Source organism: Lolium rigidum, chromosome 4, assembly GCF_022539505.1.
Source record: "Lolium rigidum isolate FL_2022 chromosome 4, APGP_CSIRO_Lrig_0.1, whole genome shotgun sequence".
Lineage (NCBI taxonomy): Eukaryota > Viridiplantae > Streptophyta > Magnoliopsida > Poales > Poaceae > Lolium > Lolium rigidum.
The window spans coordinates 26,622,384-26,644,948 of record NC_061511.1 but is presented as its reverse complement, the minus strand read 5'-3'; the positions used below and the strand labels follow the sequence as shown (position 1 = coordinate 26,644,948).

General features: G+C 42.7%; 1 protein-coding gene across 9 annotated transcripts; it reads right to left on the bottom strand.

Moving 5' to 3' along the window:
- Window positions 1-15,306: 15,306 nt before the first annotated feature.
- Window positions 15,307-21,569, bottom strand: LOC124708809. Of its 9 annotated transcripts, none has more exons than XR_007005338.1 (8): window positions 21,453-21,569; window positions 20,920-21,046; window positions 20,026-20,071; window positions 19,795-19,918; window positions 19,033-19,138; window positions 18,829-18,920; window positions 16,015-17,890; window positions 15,307-15,941 (listed from the first exon to the last, which is right to left on the bottom strand). XR_007005338.1 is itself a non-coding variant. In XM_047240467.1 (6 exons), exons 1-6 carry the CDS (start codon window positions 21,481-21,483, stop codon window positions 17,800-17,802), a joined length of 402 nt encoding a protein of 133 aa, XP_047096423.1. In that variant the 5' UTR covers window positions 21,484-21,569; the 3' UTR covers window positions 15,307-17,799. The 9 variants fall into 9 exon arrangements, 1 of the variants encoding a protein (XP_047096423.1); XR_007005334.1 differs by lacking the exon at window positions 20,920-21,046 and having other exon boundaries at window positions 15,307-15,449; window positions 15,575-15,941; window positions 19,883-19,918; XR_007005332.1 differs by lacking the exon at window positions 20,920-21,046 and having other exon boundaries at window positions 16,015-17,529; window positions 17,600-17,890; window positions 19,883-19,918.
- Between the last annotated feature and the right edge of the window lie 996 nt (window positions 21,570-22,565).

Here is a 22,565-nt window from a genome sequence, read left to right as displayed (position 1 = left end):
CAACCTTTTCTATTGTTTTTTTTTCTACTCTCAAAAACCTGGGTGTACCCATTGATGCAGTGGCGTTTTTACGCGTGCAAATAAACTCCAGTTGATCACCACGACTATGTTCTTCGTTTTCTCTCTCTAAGTTCAACAATTAAATGAGCCATGTTTTGATGCACTATGAACAGCTGAATCTAGCAAGGTTCACAAGGATAAAATAATATCACCAAGTCATCGTCATGCAATTAGCATGGTGCGTAATACGGTAATCCTAATCGACCATCTCTCTATTCCCCTCTATAGAATTATGACTAAACTGACTTCAAAAAATTTGGAACACTATCATCGCGCACCTTCAAACAGTAAAATTCATTGGTGGATCTTCACGCTTTGTTGTATCTCTATCCTGCAAGTCGAACATGAAACAATCAAATCTAAGACTCCTTCGTTAGCACCATCCAGAGCTGAGCACGGTCAGCCTACCAAAATCTCTGGATGACTTTGCACGTTCTCATTCAGCCGAACGAATTCTTGTGGAACCACGTTCCATCGCAGCCATGCAAGAGGAATCCAATCTGCTAATTCCTCGAGATAGGATGAGAGTGTGGCGCATAGGATGGCTGAAAGGGGATTGCTTGGTGGTCAGCGAAGGCATGATGAAGCGGGAGAATAGCTGAGGCGACACAGTAGGATGGAGAGACATAGCGGTGATCCATCGATAATTCCTGGTACCTTCTATGCCTAAAGATTTTAAATTTAAATTCCTACCTAGTACCCAAGACACAACTAGTAATGCGAGAAATGGGACTGAGTAATTCTAGAAGTGAGAAAAATGAGGAAAACTCTATTCATCACTAGATGAAAAGGCGAGCTTCGCCTCGCCGCCTGCATGGCTTGTGCATTGCACTCACATGCCCTTTTTGTGACACTAACAGCTAACAGGATCAACTGATGTGTATTTCATTGTTCTGTAACGTTGTTTCTTGGGCTTACTGGTTATCATATATTTTTTTCATCTTAATTTACAAATAAAACTTGCCGAGCCACCCCTGGGATCTGACATCGGTGAATTTTTCCAACAAAGCAGATCAGAGTACAATATCTGAACACCTGGAGATTATTACATGCTGAATTTACAGAGTTGCCTGATGAAATTTCGACAACATTTGACGATATGGCCTTGTTTGCACAAATATATTGTACATGTCCAAGCACAACATTAGGAATACTCACAGATAAAAAAAAAATGGTAAAAGGAACAGATAATGTGTGCCAAACTGACATAATCGCTAGGTAATACAGTGAACCTTCACCATCAGTAGGAGAGAAGGTTCCTAAAAATACAACAATCAGAATAAACAAAAACACAAACACATCTCAAATTAGAAAACAGAACATAAATGCACACATAAAACATGAAACTAAAGGATGATATCGTGCGTGCGGGTTTTGGTGCACCGTGGAGGCAAGCAAAGCAAAATGGGTGGCAAAGTTAAGCAAGTCAGCATGTACATATTTTTATAGTTTGTAACATACAAAATAAGGAATTCAACAGAATCGTTTTCAACTTTATAAACTTCAAGTCAATAATTTCTTCACACATGATTAGGACCCATGCAATTCAGGATACACAGTACATGCACGAGTGCTAGCATGAATTGAAGGAGGTACTGTATAATGGTGCTTGAGCTTTCCTGGGGACAAACCCCATATATGCGTTGGAGGAAAGAAGTTGCATACATCCATTATTTTTTCAGATCCCAACTTCTCATCATCTATACTTAATTAAAGAAAAGTTAAGAAATCTCAGAAAAATTGCATCATGCATTGTTTCTAAAACTGAAATAAGGTATAACCGGTTAGCCCTACAAAGATTAAGATTGTTCATTGTCCTAAAACCCCATTAGTAGACTTAGAAGAAGCTACAAATCTCTAACTAAAAAGGAAAACAAAGCACTCAATCTATGATATTGTTGGCCCAGGATCAAGCACTGACTATTCTTGTATGATTTTGGGATTGTGAATATATTATTATTGACGCAGGCACTGATTATTTTAGGACTTTTGGACCGTGAATATATCATTATGGGCCCAGACACTAATTATTCTTGTAATGATTTTGTTATATATTGGCTAAAATTGAAGCTGATAAGTAGTAGTCAATAATCATTAACTCTTGGTTAATAACACTATTCAAGACATGCATATAATGTAAGCCAATTCTGGTACATCATGCCCTTAGAAAACTCCTGTCTACTTCTAAAGATAAATACCACTCGCATGAGATGCACTGAATAAATGGAATGCTCAAGCTCAGGCCCTTAGAAAACTACCATGTTTAGTGGATTATTTCATCACTTAACTGCTTCATTTACCGGCCGAAAAAGATAAACGTTATTTCTCAACCAAAAATATTTTGAATACTCCCACTTTACCTAAGATCCCTTTTCGAGCTTGTACAGATAAAAGTCTACCTGCACAACTCAGGTAACTTCTTTCAAATTTACACCTTATATTTTATAGAAATCGTTTTATATTTTTCAGTAGTTTAACAGAGCTTCAAGTTATGCAAAATCTTCAAAATTAAATCCTCAAATTCTTAAAATTTGATTACACGCTAATAACTAATCCCTCAATCATGTTTAGCACCACATAGTTAGTGACATTGGAATAACCAAACGATCACTCTCCAAATCTTACTTTCAGATAAATAATTTTTCAGTTCTTCGCTCGAGGCAAAAAAAGAAATTGTGATGACATATCAAGCCCTAAATTTAACATCGAGTTTTGCACATAGCACCTACAATTAAACTGGGAAAGAAATATCGACTTAAGATGTACAGAGTTTGGTTTTTTTTTAGCACATCTCAAAGACCAAGATATAGACCCAATTAAGCATCTAAATCAAGCACACTCTTTGCCTCTAGAACGATGTTTCCTACTGAAATGAAGAGTCCAATACAAAAAAAAGTGGTCCATGATACCAGCTAACACGCAGCACATCAAATCGAAACAAACGGCAAGAAGAACGTACACGCATACCAGGTACATGGACTCAAGTGGTGAGGTGATGTTGCCTTTTTGCAGATGGACACCAACCATGGCTAAGAGACGCCGAGTCTCCCTCCTGCTCCGTTTTCTTCTTCTGCCTGTGTACCTCTGATTCCGGTCAGATGAGCACAGCTAACCAATAGTGAGTCCATGGACAATTCAAGGCGATATGCGAAGATAGAAGCGGTGCATCCACCACCTACAGATTTTGTTCCTTCATTTTATTAATCATCTAACAGAATGCAAACAATTAGATGGCGAGAAACGGAACATCTTGATGCTCACCATGGTCCGGATTTCTTCTTCGTTGGCTTGACCTTATGGAGCACAAGCCGTGAGGTCCTTCCAATCGACAGCAGGGGTCAACCATCACGTCCACAATAGCTGGCGAACGCGCCGGCTGGATGTCGCATCGTCGTCAGGGAGGTACAGAAGCTGTTGGTCGTTCACCTGCACCATCCTCATGGAGCAGGGAGGTCGACCCAAAGGAGAAAAAAAGGATGGGCGCAGGACGCTTCAGATTCTGGCGGCATAGCGCTGCGCGAGGAGTCCCTGGCCATCGCGCGGGGTGGCGCTTCTCGCTGCGGGAGCCCTCGGCGTCGCGCCGGCGTTGAGGCACCATGGCTGGCGCGAGCGGCGGCGTTTCTCGCTGCGGGAGCCCTCGGCGTCGCGCCGGCGTTGAGGCACCATGATTGGCGCGCGCGGCGGCGTTTCTCGCTGCGGGAGCCCTCGGCATCGCGCCGGCGTTTAGGCCCCTGGCCGACGCGCGCGGCGGCGCTTCTCTCCGCGGGAGCCCTCGGCGTCGCGCCGGCGTTCAAACCGTTCGGCGGCGCTCCTCGCTGTGGGAGCCCTCGGCGGCGGCTAGAAGCCCTGTAAACCCGTGAGTCCGTTACGCTCGATAGCGAGAGAAGAGAAAAAAAAGAGGACAATTGCGAGCTAGATCTGGGTTCCGGGGTGCGACTTTGGTGAGGGCAGGTCAGGGAAGATTTGTTTACCGGACTGCACTTTACCCAGGACATTGAACCGTGGGCCTCTAGATCAGACAATGTAGCAAAAGTGACCAATTCAATGTACGACTCAGATTCTGACAGTCCAAAACATAGGGGCGGAAGAGGCCTCTCAGCTTGCGGGTACGTGAACAGCCTTAACTCAACTAGATGACCCGTTGCGCTATCGCGCAAAAGACAAAATCAAGTCAGAATTAAAATTATACGTTTTAGCTTATTTTAATAATCTTTACTATTAAATGGGAGTTGGTCGTTTGACACTCAACGCACTTTGGTGGTCGTCATTAAAAGCATCCGGACCATCCAATATAATCTTGTTGTCTCCGCTTCGTCCGATCTACTTTTGTGACTTGTGCGTCTAATTGGGGCATGCAAGAAATCTCTCACCATAGTGCACAATTTCCCACGATCAGGGGAGAAAAAAAAGGTAGCAATTGAAGAGGCAAATCAGCCCAATGCCAGCTTAGTTAATGAAGAATCGGCCATTTGCCAGGTTAGTAAGGAAAGATATATTTCCTTGCCCTCACGCTGGTTCTCCTCTCCCACCGTCGCACACGAGCAGGAACGCAGCAGCCATCGCCGAACAGGTTGCCCGAGCAAAAAATCAACTCAGTCGTTGGCGTCCAGGTACGTAGTCGCCATTGTTTCTCTCCGGTATGCAGTTGCCCGCGCCCAGGTCTGGATGGCCAATCTACTTCAGTCAGGATCAACAACATACGTCTTGCAGCAATAAAATTTGAGTGGAAAACATTTTTTGTCGGTGAAAACTCATCACCTTCAAAAATTCCATGCTGATTCATATGCATCAAGTGACTAGAAAAGTTAGAAAGGATCACATAAGAAAAGGAAACAGCCTAAATCGAACATACAGAAAAATAGAAATATGACACCGCCAAATCTCAAAAGGAAACGGCGAGCTTTGAGAGGCCGTTCCCCTCACGTCATCCCCTCCAGGCTCCCGAGGGGGCGAAACCCTAGCCCCTCCGCCGCCACCATCTCCGTCCTGCCCCCTCCCCCGTCGCCCCCAGAGGCGCTGCTGCCCATGCCCGCCGGCGCCGGTGAAGGGGGCGGCGGGGATCTGAGCCCTTGGCTCCTCGCGCGGTGAATAGGTGGAGGACCTCCACGCCAGGCTCGCTGTTGTTGATGCGGCTGCTCCGTGGTCTCCTCCCGCGCCGGTGCTGGTTACTCTGATGCGGCTCGGGTAAGGGAGGGTTCTGCTGGTGTCTTCCTCGGTGGGTGGGGGCTCCGGTATGCCAGGGCGGCAGCCCTGGGCTGGTGGACGGCGGCGACTCTCCAGCGGGGTGCCGCTCGCGTGGATGCTGGTTGCTGACCTCAGCTGCATGGGCAGCGGTTCGGTAGCAGGTGCTGGTCCGGCGTGTTGGCCTCTCCGACGTCACACGCGTCGGATCGGAAGGCTGCACTTCGTCTGTTTTATCTGTGGCCTAGGCTGCCGGATCTTGGCTAGGAGGGTCACGGTAGGCTGGGGGGACTGTTGTCTCTAGGAGAAATCCCTGGCTGGTTGGCCACGACGGTGGCGACGCCTGCGGGTATCGTTCTCTTGTTGGAGGCACCGTTCTCCTCCCTCCTACCATCCCCTGGTTGCCCGGGTGAAACCCAATTCTTCTCGGAATGGGCGGCGGCTACGCCTCCGGCGTGGTGTCCTTCTTAAAGGCGCCGCCTTGGGTAAAGTTTTGTTGGTCCAAGTTCGTTTGGTGGCAGTGGTTGGATCCTTCCGCGGCGCCTCTCTTCGGTTCTCTGGCGAGGGTGCTACATCTTGTTGGAGTTGTTGTTCCTTTGTGGCACCAGATGCTTGCGTTAGACCGGGTGAGCTCTCAGGCCTGGTGGTGGAGCTGTTTTGGTTGTGATCTTGGTTGTTCTTGGTGGTCGTTCTTCGCCTCTACTCTCCGGTTTCAATGGCTCTGATCTTCGTTTGAGCTCTAGGGTGAGCAACTCCGGCTGACGGTGCATCTTCCTTCGATCCAGGGCGAGGGAGCATGGGTTCTCTTCGGCTTCGGAGATGGAGCAGGGAATTTGGCCCTTTGGAGTATGCTCGAGCTGGTATCTCTTCGATGGTGGGCTCCCTCCAGGCTTCAGCTTTCGCCGCTTCGCGTGTGTGGCTTCGCCTTGGTGAATGAGGAATTCGACGATCAAGTTGTGTGTCTTGTTTTTCCTGTTTGCTTGTGTGCGTTGTTGTCTTGTAAGCTGATTTGCCGTTTCGGACGTTATTAATTTAACGCAGGGCTTAGGCCTACTGTTTAAAAAATCTCAATTTTGGTGGAGTCATCTGTAGAAGCAACCCAATCAATAACAAGCTTACTGCGGCAATCAACTAAAGCCTGCAAGAGGGGCCTGCATTGTCTTTTTTTTTTCTTTTTCATCAAGCTCCACTATTAGACACCAGCAATAATTCAAAAGGTAAAAAAAGTTATAACTGTGCTAATCAAACTTACCTTCACCACGGAGAGGTAAGAATCAGATAGACCAGTGTACTTTCCAACCATAGCAATCCTCACCTGAAATAAGATCATTAGTCACTTGGACGCTCTCCAACCAAGGCCAAGAATCGAAGTGGAAAAAAAGGCTAGCAGTATCCTGCAGCCCACTCATCCAATTTTGGCTCACCGGGAGAGCTGAAAATGTGTACACACATAAATATATAGTACATCTTGTACCGACAGAAAATACATCGAAGCATCTTAAAATTGTACTTACAGTATGTTCTAGAAAAATCAGAAAGTGTGACTTATTTGAAACAAACAGTAAGTGCCAATATTCAAATTTAAAGTTTATTAATTTTCTGTAGTTGTGTTACTCTGAAACGTTAAATCATGTGGTCAGGTTATGTCTTCCTCTGAGTGTTTCTAGCAGTGCATATGAATCTCCGTCGGTGTGTGGGGAGGGGGGGTACGGTACCCGATTTAAAGAACTAACAAACAAAGATCCAGGTGAAATAAGTGAATAAACAAAGCGTACGAGCTGGTATTCTTAATCGTCTGCTGAGAAGAAAGAAGATTACCTAAAGAAGCAGAGGATAGCCCAACAACAAACAAAAGGCTGCAACTCTACGGAAAACCAAAGCTGATCATGGGTGCATATGCACCCGGTATGTATAAAACATATTTTAAAAAGTAAAAAGTTTAGAAAAAAATTAGCATGTACTTTTGTACCCTGTATAAAATAGACAAATAATGCCGCCGGTTCCGCGTTGTCCTACATGACACCCCTCTTGCTACGTATCTTCTTGAGATTCCTCTCGCCCCGCATGCCCAACACAAGCAACGTTGCCCCGAAAATATACTTTCTTCATACCAAAATATGATGTGCACTTAATTTTTTTGTGAAAACTTAACTTTAATTTTGTTTTATAATATGTCCATGAAATTAGTATAAAGATATATAAATTCTAAAAATTAACAAGACAAATGCTGCCATTTATGCGTTCTCAATACATATGTCAATGTGAGAATTGTCCATTTTATGCATGTTATATATAAACCATATTTAAATTTTCTATCGATATATGTTGCACTTTGCTTTCTGCACACATGACATTAAATTATGGAAAATAAAATTTAATATTTAGCTTTTTACATTTACACGTTCAACATTATGTAACATCATAAAATAGGCCGTGGCAACGCACGGGCATTCAACTAGTAAGAATTAGTCCGGAAATTAACTGTTTTAGTATCTCACATTCACGATTTTGTATTATTTTTTCAATGCTTTTGTATAATCTCCTCACCAAATTATTGTTAAGAGGTACTACAATAAAAAAAAGGATAAAAGGATAATTACTAATCCCAAGAAAAATGTATCTACTTCAAGACAAAAGGTTTGGTTCAAGATTTTATATATACATTAGAAAAATGGGAAAAGCTACCTAAAGGCGCCGCACAAGCCACGCTCCCGTGCGGCGTGTCACGCTGCATCGTGCCCCTATAGGGACTGCTCCACTCGAACTTATCTAGTCAATTTTTATTTGACCACTAGTTGAATGCCCGTGCGTTGCCACGGCCCCTTCTATTCTATTCTCGTAGCACATGTCAACATCTGGTACTCCCTCCGTCTCAAAAAAAGTTGCTCAACTTTTTCTAGATACAGATGTATCTATAACTAAAATATGTCTGTATACCTCCGTATCTAGACAAAGTTGATAAGCTCTTTTAGAAACATAGGAAGTTTAAAATTGAGTGTGTGTACGTTGCCACCAAAAATTACCTAATTTATATCATAGATGCATCATGAAAATGCCTGTATACTCCGACAGATACTTCATTGTGTCTCTCCTATTTGTTGATTGTCAATCTCCTCTATATCAAGTCTTATTGGCTCCAACTTCGGTACCCCTAAAAGTAACTTGCAAGTTACAATGATAGAGGAACACATTCAGAAACCAGAAAGTATTGCATAACTCTAAACCGCTCGATTTATGTAAAAGTAGTTAGAAGTTTTTAAAATGTAGAAGTTGATGTCAAGTTAAACAAAAATTCACATTGGTTTCAGGTTCCAAACCACTAATATCATACTTTTTTTTTCGCGAAAGCCAAACCACTAATATCATACTACCCCACGATGCATCAACGCCCCCTCACCAAGCAACTAATGTGTGTACTATTTAAAGAGATACCATAGCTCGTTATTGTGTGCGGTCTCTTTTGTTCTTGCACCGCACACTGCGTCATCTAAAGAAGGCCCTTGTACCAACCTTAACAATAGAATAGCTAATGAATAATGTGCACCACCTAAAGAAGTCCCTCACCAAGCCGTGAATACATGGTACAAACATCACATTCCACGGAAATTTGATTTTGATTCACGGGGCTACGTCAATTGAAAAGGAATACTAAAAGGAACTTCAGTAAAATAACAATTTAAGTAAGGAACTTCTTTTTCAGCATGCAAAATGTTAAAACATAAAATCAAGGCGTGCGTATACATCGACACATACTTCGGGAGACTTCAGTGGAGTTGGTTTTCCATCAACAAACTCGATAATTTCACTGCAATTTGGTTCAATGAAAATTCCAAAGCACAACAGTCAGTAAAGGAGTGCAGGTAAACCTGTCATGCATTGATGATACGAGATTATGTAGTAGCTCTTGCAAGAATATAATATCTGCACATTGTTTCCTGGAATATGCAAATAAAATCGAGGATCACTATAATCTAATAAAAAGTGTGATCATGGACTGCTTGCAAAGCTACTATTCAGTAACAATCAACAGGTTGCCTAAAAGTAGTCAGATTTTTATCATTAGCTAACTATCGCTCGGGTAACTTCATTCATAATATTCCAAAATATTTTATTTTTAAAACAGTAGCATGAGATCCTAGTTTTGGTACCATCACCCAATATCCCAATGGAAATTGCTTGTAGCCTGCCCTGGTGCCCTTTTGCTAATCACCTGACACAAAATACACCATTTGCCCTACACTCTTTCTAATTTATGTAGCTCATACAGTCCTCCATACTCTACTAATTAATCCAATGCATCATTATTGAAGCCTACTAATGGAGCATCACATAAAAATTCCTAATTTTTTTATTAAGGGCAAAATTGCCAATAGAAGGTTTAGTTTCAGCATTTGCTGACCTATGTGCATAGAACCATGGTTTGATCACCAGAAAACGGAAAAAAATATGATCATTTGACTTTGAACATAATTTTTTCAGATAGAGGAAAACTAAGAGCAACTTTTGATCAATAATATTAGAATTTTCGTAAATTTAATGATCATATATTTTATCTAACAGATCATACGTTCATTTCATAGAAAGAATGATGAAGAAAGTGCATATATACACACATGATCATAGCAGTAGTACCTCCATCTTCTTTGTAAAGATTCTGAAGATCTAAACCTTCAGTTGCCTCAAATCTGCTTGCACTTGCTTCAAAACCAGAAGTGTGGAGATATCTCATCCAGTTTGCTGTTATGAGAGTTCAGGTCACTCCGCTGGTCAGGATTTACTTTTTGTGCTGCTTTCAAAGAGTGTTTTGAGATCATCTTGTTCCTTAACAAATTATTAGTTGAGAAATAACACTTTATATCTGGAAGTATTACAACAATACAACAAAATCCTAGCAATGAATCTCACCTTCAAATAAATATTAGTAAGATAGGTTTGGCTGTGTTAACACGATGCGTAAAAGCATTACCACACAGAAGAGCACCACATGGTCCCGCAAAGGAGAAAACCAGACAAGATAGATGTACATGACTGGAAGAGTTGGAGTATTATCATTGCTTCTCTACACATTTTTCATTTTCTTTCTTGATCATCACTTGCTAAATTAACCTGAAAGCCTACAGGAGGCAGCAGACTCTGAAATCTGAATTCAATTCATATACAATGCTATCTGTCACACTAAACAAACAGTTAATATTCTTCGAGGATAAACTATAAAAGCAAAGCTGCAAATGTCTTAAAGCCTGCATGTGTCAGAATATGCTGAAATCTGAATTCAGTTCATGTACAAATCAAATTTAGTCCCTAAACTCATTACAAACTTGCCAGAAGAGCCAAAAACACTGGCATCCGTATAAGCACTTGAAAGATAACATCAATACAGCCACAGCTTCGAGAACCAATAACCAAAAAGAGCAACAACACACTTATTTCACGCAAAACTAACCTCAAGGGAACTGCTTGTCACTAAGCATGTGCCCTTTCAATCTTCACGCGATAAACTTGTCTATTCTCAAGTATAGTAAAGAAAAATATTAGTCAAAAAGTAGTAAAGAAAAATCACAAAAATATAAACTGCAAAACAACCATTCTTAGTATTGTAAAGTAGGCCTACACTCCTATGCCCTTTCATGAGAAGACAAAGACGGAGTAGGAAAACTGCAAGAGTCATCAACCACCATTCCCGCTGAATTTATTAGGATGGTCACCCCATAAAGCAACATTAATCTCATAACCACTGAATATGGAAGACCAATTTAAAAATAGAGAGATAACCTGAAAATTTAGTCAGCAGAGATAGTTTACACAAGTATTAAGCTAGATGCTTGTAGACCTGGCTAACCTGCACCATTAAGCTCAAACAAACATGCGCAGCCAATGCAATGTGTCTTAAATATAAGCTTGAGATTACATGGTTCAAGCAACTTAAACAACCAATATCCACTCCAACTCCAATCAATTACATGGTTCAAGCAACTTACATATAAACTTGGGATTACAAATGTTACAGGAGATACAATTTGTAACTTAAACCCTATCAAAATACCGAAGCAAACGAAGAACTGCATGTGCAAACCTTGAGGATTGTTGCGAGGCAATTCCGCCGTCATGTGGCATATTGTGTCGAGGTCTGCCGCGTCACGGGCGGCGGTAGGCATCTGTGGTGCAGAGGGAGGCGACAGTGTCGTAGGAAGTTGCAGTGCAAGATTCTCTTGCTTTCAGAGGTCCTTGAGACACCTTTGTCATCACTCAGTCTCACATCAAGAACCTCAGCAATTGCAACAACATTAGCCATTGTTCGCTTCATAAGACGGCCAGGTTCCTTGTGGAACTACCAATCAGTCATCAACATCTGATGCATCAATCATGACGAATCTGAACTTTTGAGCTCACCTTTCTCGGATGAATCGCAGGGGCGTGCTTCAAAGATATTTGCTACACTGTCAATTTCTCTGTTTAGTGGTTTCGCTTAAGAAGCTGTAGGCATATGGCCTGTAAAATAATATTGCAGGGTTACATTACGTTTCAGAACCATTGAGAAAAATATAAACATATGAACTGAATTTTGCATTGATTCGGTTATCAAAGTGAGCAAAGAGCATATGTTGATGCATCAATAATTATAATGAGTAAAATTGCATCAAAAGAAATAAATAAATCCGCTCACTGTAGCGCATAATCTGGTCATGAGAAGTACCAGTAGGTTGATGTGTACACCAAATGTTCGTGATCAAATCATCATACTTTACGGATCAATCCAATAGAGCAAGGATGTAATCTGATAACTAATGTGCAATGTTCCTTTGTTAATCAAGGAGTGATGGACGACAGCGTCAGTGCCATCTTATTCTTGATTCAAGATGTACCATAGTGACAATGAACTCCCAGATTCAAATCCAAACAACCTCCCGCAATCACAGAACCAAATCAAACATATACTCATTAGTGCTTACCTAGATAATCCACAACACCAACGTCAGATGTCGGGAGTATAAAAAAATGTCCAATGAAACTCTGACAGGGGCGACCGACGACAGTGGTGAACACCAGGCGGCGGCCAATGACCGCGCCCTGTGTGGAGGGAGCGACGCCCACGGTGAAGATCCAGCTAGGGAGGGTCCCTGTGTCGGAGTGGGATATCGCCATCATGCACCCGTCTCCCCATTCTGCAGCGACACCCTCCCGACGAATCACGACGAGATCGAGGGTCGGCGGAGGCAGCAGTCACGAGCGGGTCGTGGTAATCCACGAAGAGGAGCAGGATGTCGAGTTCTGGAGCGAGGGTTTCAGGTGCTGGGCTCCCTTTCCTGTCACACGAGATTGTTGGGCTTGGCCCAGTTGGCCGCGTGCGGGATGACGGAATCAACCGACGAAACGAAACGACGTGCCACGGAACACTCACATTATTTTTAGGTAAGTAGAGGAAAAAAAGTAACGATTTAAGTAGTAGAGAAGAAAGGAATTAATAATTTTTTAGAGTAGTAACGAATTAGGAAAGCAGTAATACGTTTTGATATGGCAATTAGTAAGCTGTGTTGTAAAGGAAGGAAAGCAATGACTTGCTTTGATCCGACGGTGAACATTGAAGCGGAGATGTTGAAAATATTTGAATGGACATGATGGTCTCAATCTCCTTCACCAAACGCGTTGTACGACCTACGACCAACTGCAATATAATAGTAAAGATATCTCCTCATGTTTTCTTCCAGCCACACAATTCTCTCTCCCAGACACAACACATGGAGGAGCCCCAACCCGATAGAGCCGGAGACCCACGCCGGAGATTCGTCGGGGCGCCGCGCTGGAGAGTTGCCGGAGCGCCGGGTCGGAGAGCGCAGGGAGGCGCATCGCAGGGGACTCTGCTAGGCCGCCGTTGACGGGCTTGAGGACGAGGGGCGTCGCGGTGAGGGCTCCGTCAGGCCGCCGCCGACGAGCGCGAGAAGGCGGTGCTTCACGGTGAAGGCTCCGCGACCGCCGATGAGCGCGAGGAGAAGCCGCGAGCATGCCGCGGGGAGGGCTCCGCCAGGCAGCCATTGACGGGCGCGAGCGAGGCCACCGTTGACGAGCGTGGCGATGACGCGGACGAGCACGGATCGACGACGACGAGCATGCCGGCGAGGCCGCCGCACAGCCCGCATGCCGCTGCGCGACGCCTAGCATGCAACAGGTCAGGTAGGCTGCCACTGCGGCTTTGAGCGTGAGAAGAGATGCGACGAGCATGCAGATGCGAGCTATACCACGATCCAGATTTTTTTTCCTCGCCAAATGCATCTCTTTCTCCTGATCTTTTTCGCATGTGAACTATTGTGTGAGTATCCTCTAGTTGCATGTGTCTCCAAATATTTTGGACAACAGGGGATTCATCAAAAATGTCAATGCGGAATCTGTTGTCAACTAGTCTTTTGAATTTGGCAGGTACGCAGTGAGAATTTGGCAGCTACACACTTTGCAATATAGTTCCTTTCTTCGTCCCCTTCGTTGAGTCTGGCAAGTAGGCTCGATTAACCTGGCAATGAGACTTAATTAAGCTGGTCATTTAACTTAATTAATCAGGCAAATGTAAACTGATTAATATGAAATTTATTAACGCTTGATCCTGGTAACTAGGCTTAAATAATCTGGGATGTAAGTCTAACTAATCTGGCAAATTGTAGTAACGATTGAACCTGTCAATTAGCCTGAGTTAAACTTGCAATTAGTATTCTGGCAACTAGGCCTGATTAATACTGCAATTAGCAATAAGCCAATAATTGGGTCTTCGCAGTGCAAAGCGTTTGCAGTCATGCGAATACATGCAGGTCAATATGAGCTAGTGCAAAATAGTGACACACCTAAACTAGTACTGTACTCAATAATTTTTAGTGTCCGACGCACGCATTTAAGTGGTGTACATGTTCGTCTCGCTGCGGGAGGGGAGAATCTAACAGCTGGCAGCTGCATGCAACAGGTAATGTGTGTTCGCTGAGCCAGACTAACTGCCGCCGCACAGATGTGAAAATATGCGGCGCCGCCCGGTAGCACTGTCCTAGAAAAATACATATATAGAAAGTTCAGTAAACAATATAAGTATATGTACAAATTCACCGGTAAATGCATAGGCTTTACTCTCACGACAACAAATGTCAAAGAGCTTGATTTTCCTTCCGAGTCAATTCATCCCAACAAAAAAATATAATCAAACTTTTTCATCGACTGCCAAGATCTGCTCCTCACAACATAATCTACGATGAGAAAAAAGTCAAATAAGTATTTAGTTTTAGCGCCTAACATTGCTCTCTATTGACTTCGTTCTAACACAAAAAAATCTAAGGTTAATCACACGATTATTTATGCAATGTCACACTTAACTGATCAATAGATGTAGAATCTATGATTTCTTATAGCGATCGCTGCAGGGCATATTATGACATATTTTGTTTCAATTGGAAAAGGAACAAGAGAAACAAAACAATTGCTAAACGTAGTTCGTAATCATATGGAGCTGGTTCAGTTCTACAAAATGACTAATTCGCAGAATATGAACGCAAATGGCATGTTTCAGCTTTAACCAACTGTCAGCCAATAAAAATATGAAGACCTTCATGAAATGATCAGAAATCAAATATCAGTCGTTGTACCCGCATCTTTGTGCTTGGTATGAAAATAATATCACCATATCAATATTCTGAAAAAAGAAAAGCAATAATAATCAACAAAGCTGAATTCAAAGAAGAAGGGGTACAACTGAGCAGCATACATATCACCGAAAATCCCAGAGACCAAAACAAGAAATACATGCTGATCGATGTAACAAATCTTAGTTCGGTCATCTTTATTATTTTATTACTACTCCTGCTGCCCTAGCGCCACCGGCCTTCCCGCTGCCCTCCCGCTCGAGCTCGTCCCGGGCACCTCGCGCCGCCGGCCTCCTCGCTGCCCAAGCTCGCATCCGCCTCAAGGAGGCCGGTGCATCTTCTTCTCCATCTCGGGCTGCCGCAAGCTGCGCCCATGCGTCTACCCGAAGGAGTCGATCTCTCGCTGGGCCGGCTTCTCCTCCCGCCCGAGCGGCCACAACCGCAACCTTGCTCCCGCCGGGCCAACCTTTCCTCCCGCCATTCTGCACACCATACTGTTCCAAACGAAATCAATGCCTAAAGGTTGTCAAGCTCAAAACTGTGCAGTGGAACGAAGTCCATCTGGTCTGATGCACTCTAGGACTGAAGAAATAATGTCTGCAGTGGAACGCATGGGAGCTAATGATGAGTACAATGCCTTCCACGTGGAATTAACAGCATTAAAAAGATTGAGATGCATATCAGTAAAAAGGGAACAAATGAAATGGCATAGAGATTCTCACTTGTTAGGGTTGCTGCATAACTGGTACTTCACCTAAGGCATTTGGATTGCATCAAAAAGAAACAAGAGGACAAAACATCATGTTTTTACACATTTTAAACAAGAGGGGTATAATTTTTGTTCTATCTAATTACACTGATTCATAATTCATGTAATTTTGGCCGTAGATATCATCTTGAACTCCCGAAGTCAACACATCGTTATTGCCAACTTTCCTCCATAGAATTATGGTTGCCATGTTTTATACATATATAATTATTGTGCCCATCTTTTATCTGAAGTTCTGAACTATTATTCCTGTCTTTCAAGTTGTGACATTGGAGCTCATAGGCTGCTTCTACATGGGGAGGGAGAGGTACCAGCTCGACCTGCACACAGGTTGGAAGCACATTCAGCAAAAGCACCATCATGGACAAAAGGGGATACCAATCTCAATCTCACCACAATCTTCTGCATAAAAATCAACCGAGATTCAACCCAAGGCACACCGAACCTGCAAACAGTGGCATCGATACTTATATTATGTAGTTTCAGACTTTCTGTTTTACCCATCCACAAAAGAAATCTTTAGATTCAGTTGCAAGCTCAAATCTGAAAACACCACGTGAATAGATAAAATCCACACATTTGTATTCATTTATTTCCTAGAACTAACAGATCAATAGGACCTCACGGCCAAAGATCTAGCACCAGACCAAAATATATACAACGCAAGCAAGACATAAAACTGATGTATATGCCAAGGATCTAGCCCCATAACAAGAATATATACGACGCTGAGCACAGACTTATCAAAACCCCCACCACAATGACATCAAGAGAAGGCGCTCGCACGCCGTGTCGAAGGCCACACCCACCTTTTCAAAGTGTCTCATTCCATTATAAATTCACAGCTGAATTAACGTTGTAATATGATGGCCCAGAAATCAACATATACTAAACTGGCACTCTTTTGACAGTTCTATTGAATGCTCTACAAATTGCAAAAAAATGAACAGAGAACATACAGGTGGACTGGTGGAGTGACACAGAATGCGCTCGCCCGCCGCGACAAAGAAGGCCTTCCACTAAATGGCAGTTTAGTTTTTGTTAATTTGTTTTAGGGATATCAAGCATGTCCATTCATTGGTTAGATCAACAGAAAACTTGCGGCGATGTAATCAATCAACTAAGCAGTCTTTTTCGCTATGTAGCTTTGCATCAGCCAACTACAGTATTGTCTTACTATTTGGATACCTAAGCTATTCAGAAAAATTATTTCAATCATGCATTCAAGATTTGTAGGCAAAGCTAAAAACCATTAGACCTATTCACCAACCGCGGATAAATTTCATCAAGCTCTTCATACCTTATTCTAGCTGAGCTCTAATATTTCTAAAATATGACCATGCTTTTTAAAGGCAGTAAGGGGTCCTAAAATGTTCTACCCCACACTCTGGAGCCTAAGCAGGCGCCTAAGCGCCGAAAGCGGACAAATTTGGAAGGCGCTGTGAGGGGCGCCTCATCAGCTAAGTGTCCCAAAGCAGACGTCTTAAAAACCATGAACATGACAAATTAAAAAATATGTCAAACAACATAAAAGCATAGAACAAAGCATAGATCTGTACAAGGAAAACTATCAAGCATTCAGATTATATATCATGTTGGCACAAATACAATACCAGCAAAGCGGCAAATAAACATCTACAGAAAATCTAATTCAGGAACAGGGTGTTGTCAGAATTATTTTCAACAAGCTAGCTTAACTTTGTAACCAAATTACTACTATTGGTGCAGAAACCCCAGTTTTTGGTTGCTAATTATTTTCAACACCACAGGCAGATCATCAAGCACGCAAAAACATCATGAGGCAGTACATAGGCATAAATTTAAAAATGCATAAATCGTTCTATCCCCAGCATTCCTGGGTGCTCACTGATGAGAAAAGGAAGATATTAGCTGTAACCTGTAGAAGACCTGGAAGTCAGGACAAAGTCAATATAGTACAGAAGATAGGGGAAAAGAAAAGAGTGGGGGATGAGCATACCTGCAGCAGCAATATATGACATGAACAACAATGTTTGTTGCTACCCTGCAGCGTGCTTCAGGCTCCGGTTCAGCCAGCCCACATGTGGATAGCACTGGGGGTTTGCCTGGAGCGACGACAATGTGCTACCACGATAACACGAGCTCATACTTTTTGCTGGTCACTCGATAGCCATTGTTGTGCTTTAGCTAAGGCTGTGCTCACCCACCCGCAGCCGCCGGCAGGAAGCCGCGAGAATAAACTTCAATCGTTTTCGGCATAATGTGCTTGGCTGGAAGCTCTACATTTAACCTGATGAAATTTGAGAAGAGTGGTGAAATTAGAAAAACATATTCCGCAAAAAACAGAAGTGCGACCAAACATAGGAAAATACTAAAACTATCGCATGGCAAGGGCAGTAAGCCATCCTAAACCTGATAAAGAGAAGAGAATAATCCTAATTAGCTCGGGATGAATCAGCTTCATTGGATAGGATACTATGCCATCGGGCTCATCAAGATCGGTACAAGGAAAACTATCAAGCATTCAAATTATATATCATGTTGGCACAAATACAATACCAGCAAACCGGCAACTAAACATCTACAGAAAATCTAAGTCAGGAACAGGGTGTTGTCAGAATTATTTTCAACAAGCTAGCTTAACTTTGTATTCAAATTATCTACTATTGGTGCAGAAAAAAAGTCAACTCAAAGGTATATAATCCCCGCTTCTCTAACCAGAGGAAAACTTCAGATAGGTGTTCAATCCTTCTGAAACTTTTACCATGAAATACTAATATATTAAACATATATATATTTTTTCTAAACCAAATAATTTCATTTGATTTTTATTTCTATGGTTCTGGTGAACAAAAGGGACAGTGTTTTGTTGTTGAATGCTTTCGCATTGGACTGGACAAAAGCTACTACTTCGAGGATTAATTGTCTATAAGCTGGCCTCCTCTTCACTGAAGAACACAAATATCCATATGATGTTTGCTTCACATATAACGGCACATATAAGGGGAGAATGAGTGAAGGTTGAAGCTTTTATTGTCAGGCTTATATAAATGCACAATACATCTATTTAACCAAAGATTTCGTGAGTTGCTGAGTTTCTGTAAGTTGGATCTTTTATGCACAATACATTGTAAATTGCATTATTCGGAACCATGTACATCGGTACAAATCCAGAATCTGACCTACAAGTCCATCATTGGCAACCCAAAGATAAGAATTACTATTAACCTTGCAAGGATAGCACGATGGACATGAAGGATCAACTTATTAAGTGCAGGTTGTGGAGCATCTCGTGCACCCAATATTCCATTGCTGAAAGGCTGTAACCACATAGAGGCCCAAGTTAAAACACAGGAGTATGATGTTGGTTGCCATACATATGTAAATCTAGGTTCCATGAAATGAAAGCTTCGGTAAAGGGAGTGCCACTACCAGACGGTGGTATGTACTGCATCCTGCCATACATTTATTCAAGCATTGGAAACCAGCTGTGCACATGAACCCAGGTGGTGTACACAAATCGAGATATGCCATCCTCCTAGAAGAAAAACCGAAGCATCAGAAAGCAAGTCAATAACTGAGTAGAGATCACACAGGCACCCTAGGATGAACTCCGAGTTATGCATTGCGTAGAAATCGAAATAAATAGTAGATATGCAGATTTATTTACTAAGAGCAAACCATTCAATCAGTTCGTGAAAAAATACACTATTTCATCAATATTGCTATTTTGCAACCTTAACAACATAAATCAAGCCAGAATTCAGAAAACATAGATACTGCTTTCCCCTGTAATACCTACGGTTTAAGTTTTATTCTACATCATAGGACTCCTTTTTAATTCAGTGGTCATGCTGATCACTACGTACTTGTTAATTAAATATACACCCAGCAAGCCAAAACTTGTATACAGGAAATAGAGAATCCCTATACTACAAAACTGACGGGAGGCAAGGAATCATTCAGACATATGTTGAATCAGACATGTGTTGAAGACTGAAAACACTCAATGATACAATAGCTTTGAACCAAACTACTTTAGAATTGTGGTGTTGAAACTAAGTTGTATCACATTTATCATTCTTAAGGTTTTATTCAAAACTAAGTTGAATAATGGAAAGTACACTTATATTTACTATGATATATAATTTAAGCACTCAGAGCAAAACATTTAGGAGGTCTAGTTTTGTTAACCTTCTCTTCAGTACTACCAATGTCAACGAAGGCATTAGCTAAGATCCATTCATGGAGGAACATTAGAGTTCACTGTTTTCAGAATCACCTGCCCGTGGCCTCGCCGTTTACCAAAGAAATAAACCTGGTTTGATAGAACAACATGATAATCATAGAATTAGTCCACACATACCCTGAAGGTTTAGAATTAAATCTGTAAATGCCAAAAAAATGCAAAAACTAAGCACTCACCAGGAAGCTTTGTTGGGAGAGAAGCAAATCAGTTGCACGAATGGATCTGAAAAGCCAGAATGCACAGTTAAATACACAAATACCTCCCTGATCTAGTTTGTTAGGCTTTTAGATCTTTATATTGTCTACGTCTGCCTATTTAGATGAGAAGATTGGAATTGGAGAGTACATGAAGACTGGCAGCAAACCAAAAGACAAGATCGAAACAATCACAACTTCTGCCTAGGTGCGCCCCTCCCACTTTTCTATTCATCATCCAATCGGCCAGTGCTCAGGTCGAGGGGGGGGGAGGGAAAGGGGAGAGACGAGTTTGAGGGTGGGTAGAGAGAGCACGGGCTGAGAGAGAGGGAGACTGGGAGGAGCTCGCCTTGGCTTATGAACCCCTCCTCTATAGACTTATTTGGCCGATGCAATTATTTTGCATGGGACATTCTACATGCAGAAAACACCTTGGTTATACTTTTATTTCCTAGAAAATTAGAAATTCCCATGGAATTCTGAATTAGGGAACTGGGAGGGCATGCAATGTCCAGGAAGGTGAAACAAGAAAACAGAAAACAAGCTCTAAGCACGTTATGGAGACAGGCTGAACTGACTTGTAAATATTGTTTTATCTTTTATTTGAAAGGTGATATATGTCTGTGTGTCACAAGTTACTATTCTATCAACCTACTCTGTTTTATAATCATTTTGTAAAAGACCATGCCAGCACTTTCTTTTAAGAAAATGGGCTAATATTTATAGTGAGGATTCATGAAAACTCATATTACAGTATAAATATTGTCAGCAACCTCTGTTCTCCGGTTCAGTACATTATCACCTATAAAAATCAATATGTAATATATGTATGTTCTACACAATAACAACCCTAAGTGGAACCCTGCATATGCTCACCTTGGAGGATCACTAATGCTGGTCAATGTCCTCGTCTAAGCAAACAGAATTCACAGACCAAACTGTCACCGATTTAGCTTCCTTAGTGAATTGTAAAACACACAGCTGTACACTACTTAACTGAATGCTGCAATGGAGCAATCCCAACAGAAGGTAAAATTCAGTACATAGTCGTTGAAGAATTTAAAAAAGAATCTTATGTTAGAAACAAAAAAGGGTAAAATCATCTACAACGTGATATAAAATTATATCCTGAACAACTTAGGGGTCGCTATATCTGTCAAAGCTCACTTCATTTATACGTGTCACATATTGATTAGAGTGACGTGACTACCAACAATGGAAGAGAAGCCAAATTAACCATAACGTGATCACCTATTTCCACAGAAAAATTAGAGTCTAGTGGAGATAGAATTGCATATTTGATAGAACAACATAGTACGCAAAGCAAACTGAATCATGGTAGACGGATCCGGCCATCTCTGGTCAGGATACAAAGAGAAGAAGAGAGGCTTAACTCCAGCGAGGCTAACCTGGAGGTGAATCTGGCTGTGCCGAGACCATTCCTTGCCGCCTGCCCACCGTTCTACTGTTGAAGATGAGGAGAACGAGGAGGGGCGATGGCCTTGCCAGGCGGCGCACTGTACCGACGCCGGGGACTCCACCGGCGCGCAGCCGCCCTCCTCTGAGGCGCACTCCTGCAACGCATCTCTCCCCAGGCTGTGCCCGTGGTCATGACCAAGCTTGTCGAGATCGACGTGTGCATCTCTCTCCAAGTTGTGCCCGTGGTCATGACCGCCGCTCCAGCAGCCTGTCCCGAACGGTGCACCGCGCACCCTGCTTGCCATCGCTTGATCCACCGGCAGTACACTCATGCGGCCCACATCCCAGATGTGGTATCGAGCCACCGCCCACTGTTCCGGCCGCGGCGTCTTAGCGTCCACCCAACAAATACATCTACAAATAAAGACATCGGTTAGTAATTACGAACCACAGTGCCGTACTCTCAAACAATCAGAGTGTGTTGTGTGCTACTGCTGCCAAGAAAAAAGAGCATCTAATCAATCAGAGACACATTCATTCACAGTCCCTTCTCCTCCATTCTCTAAACGAACAAGCAACAACGAGAGAGAGAGACCGAGAAGAGAAGGGTTTCTGCCTACGCGCTGATTCCGTTCGACCAGCAAAATTCCAGAAAGGAAAAGCACGTCGATGGATCCGACGTCAGCCGGTTTGCAGTACTATTGTTTGTTGGATGGATCCATCGATCGATCCTTCCTACTGACGCGTGGGTGACTCTGCCTCTGGCCTCGTTGGTCAATTGCAGCAGCAACACATCCACATCTCTTAATTGCCTCCATCCATCTATCCATGATTAAGCTCTCAAACAAATCTGCCAAGATACGGAACAATCCAGATTGAGATGAAATATATGTTTGTCTCCATCCAAGAAATGGCTAGACACAATCAGAGGAAGCGATCAAGATCGAGATGAGAAATTACCTACCGGTTTGATTGATTGATCGAGCTTCGCCGGCCAGGGATCGACTTGCCTGACCCGGTCGTCGCCTGCGGCTGGCAGCGCCATCATCCGAAACGCGTTCCTGCAGCCATCCCCGTCCGGCTCCCGAGATGCGCTCCTCCAG

What these genes read in the sequence shown, in the direction of transcription:
- LOC124708809 (XM_047240467.1), bottom strand. Translation starts at nt 21,483, where the DNA reads ATGGTCTCGGCACAGCCAGATTCACCTCCAG. An exon ending in ACAGCCAGATTCACCTCCAG is followed by an intron (nt 20,072 to 21,452) that starts GTTAGCCTCGCT and finishes CTGGCTTTTCAG; the next exon opens with ATCCATTCGTGCAACTGATT. An exon ending in CATCGTGCTATCCTTGCAAG is followed by an intron (nt 17,891 to 18,828) that starts GTTAATAGTAAT and finishes AAATTTCATCAG; the next exon opens with GTTAAATGTAGAGCTTCCAG.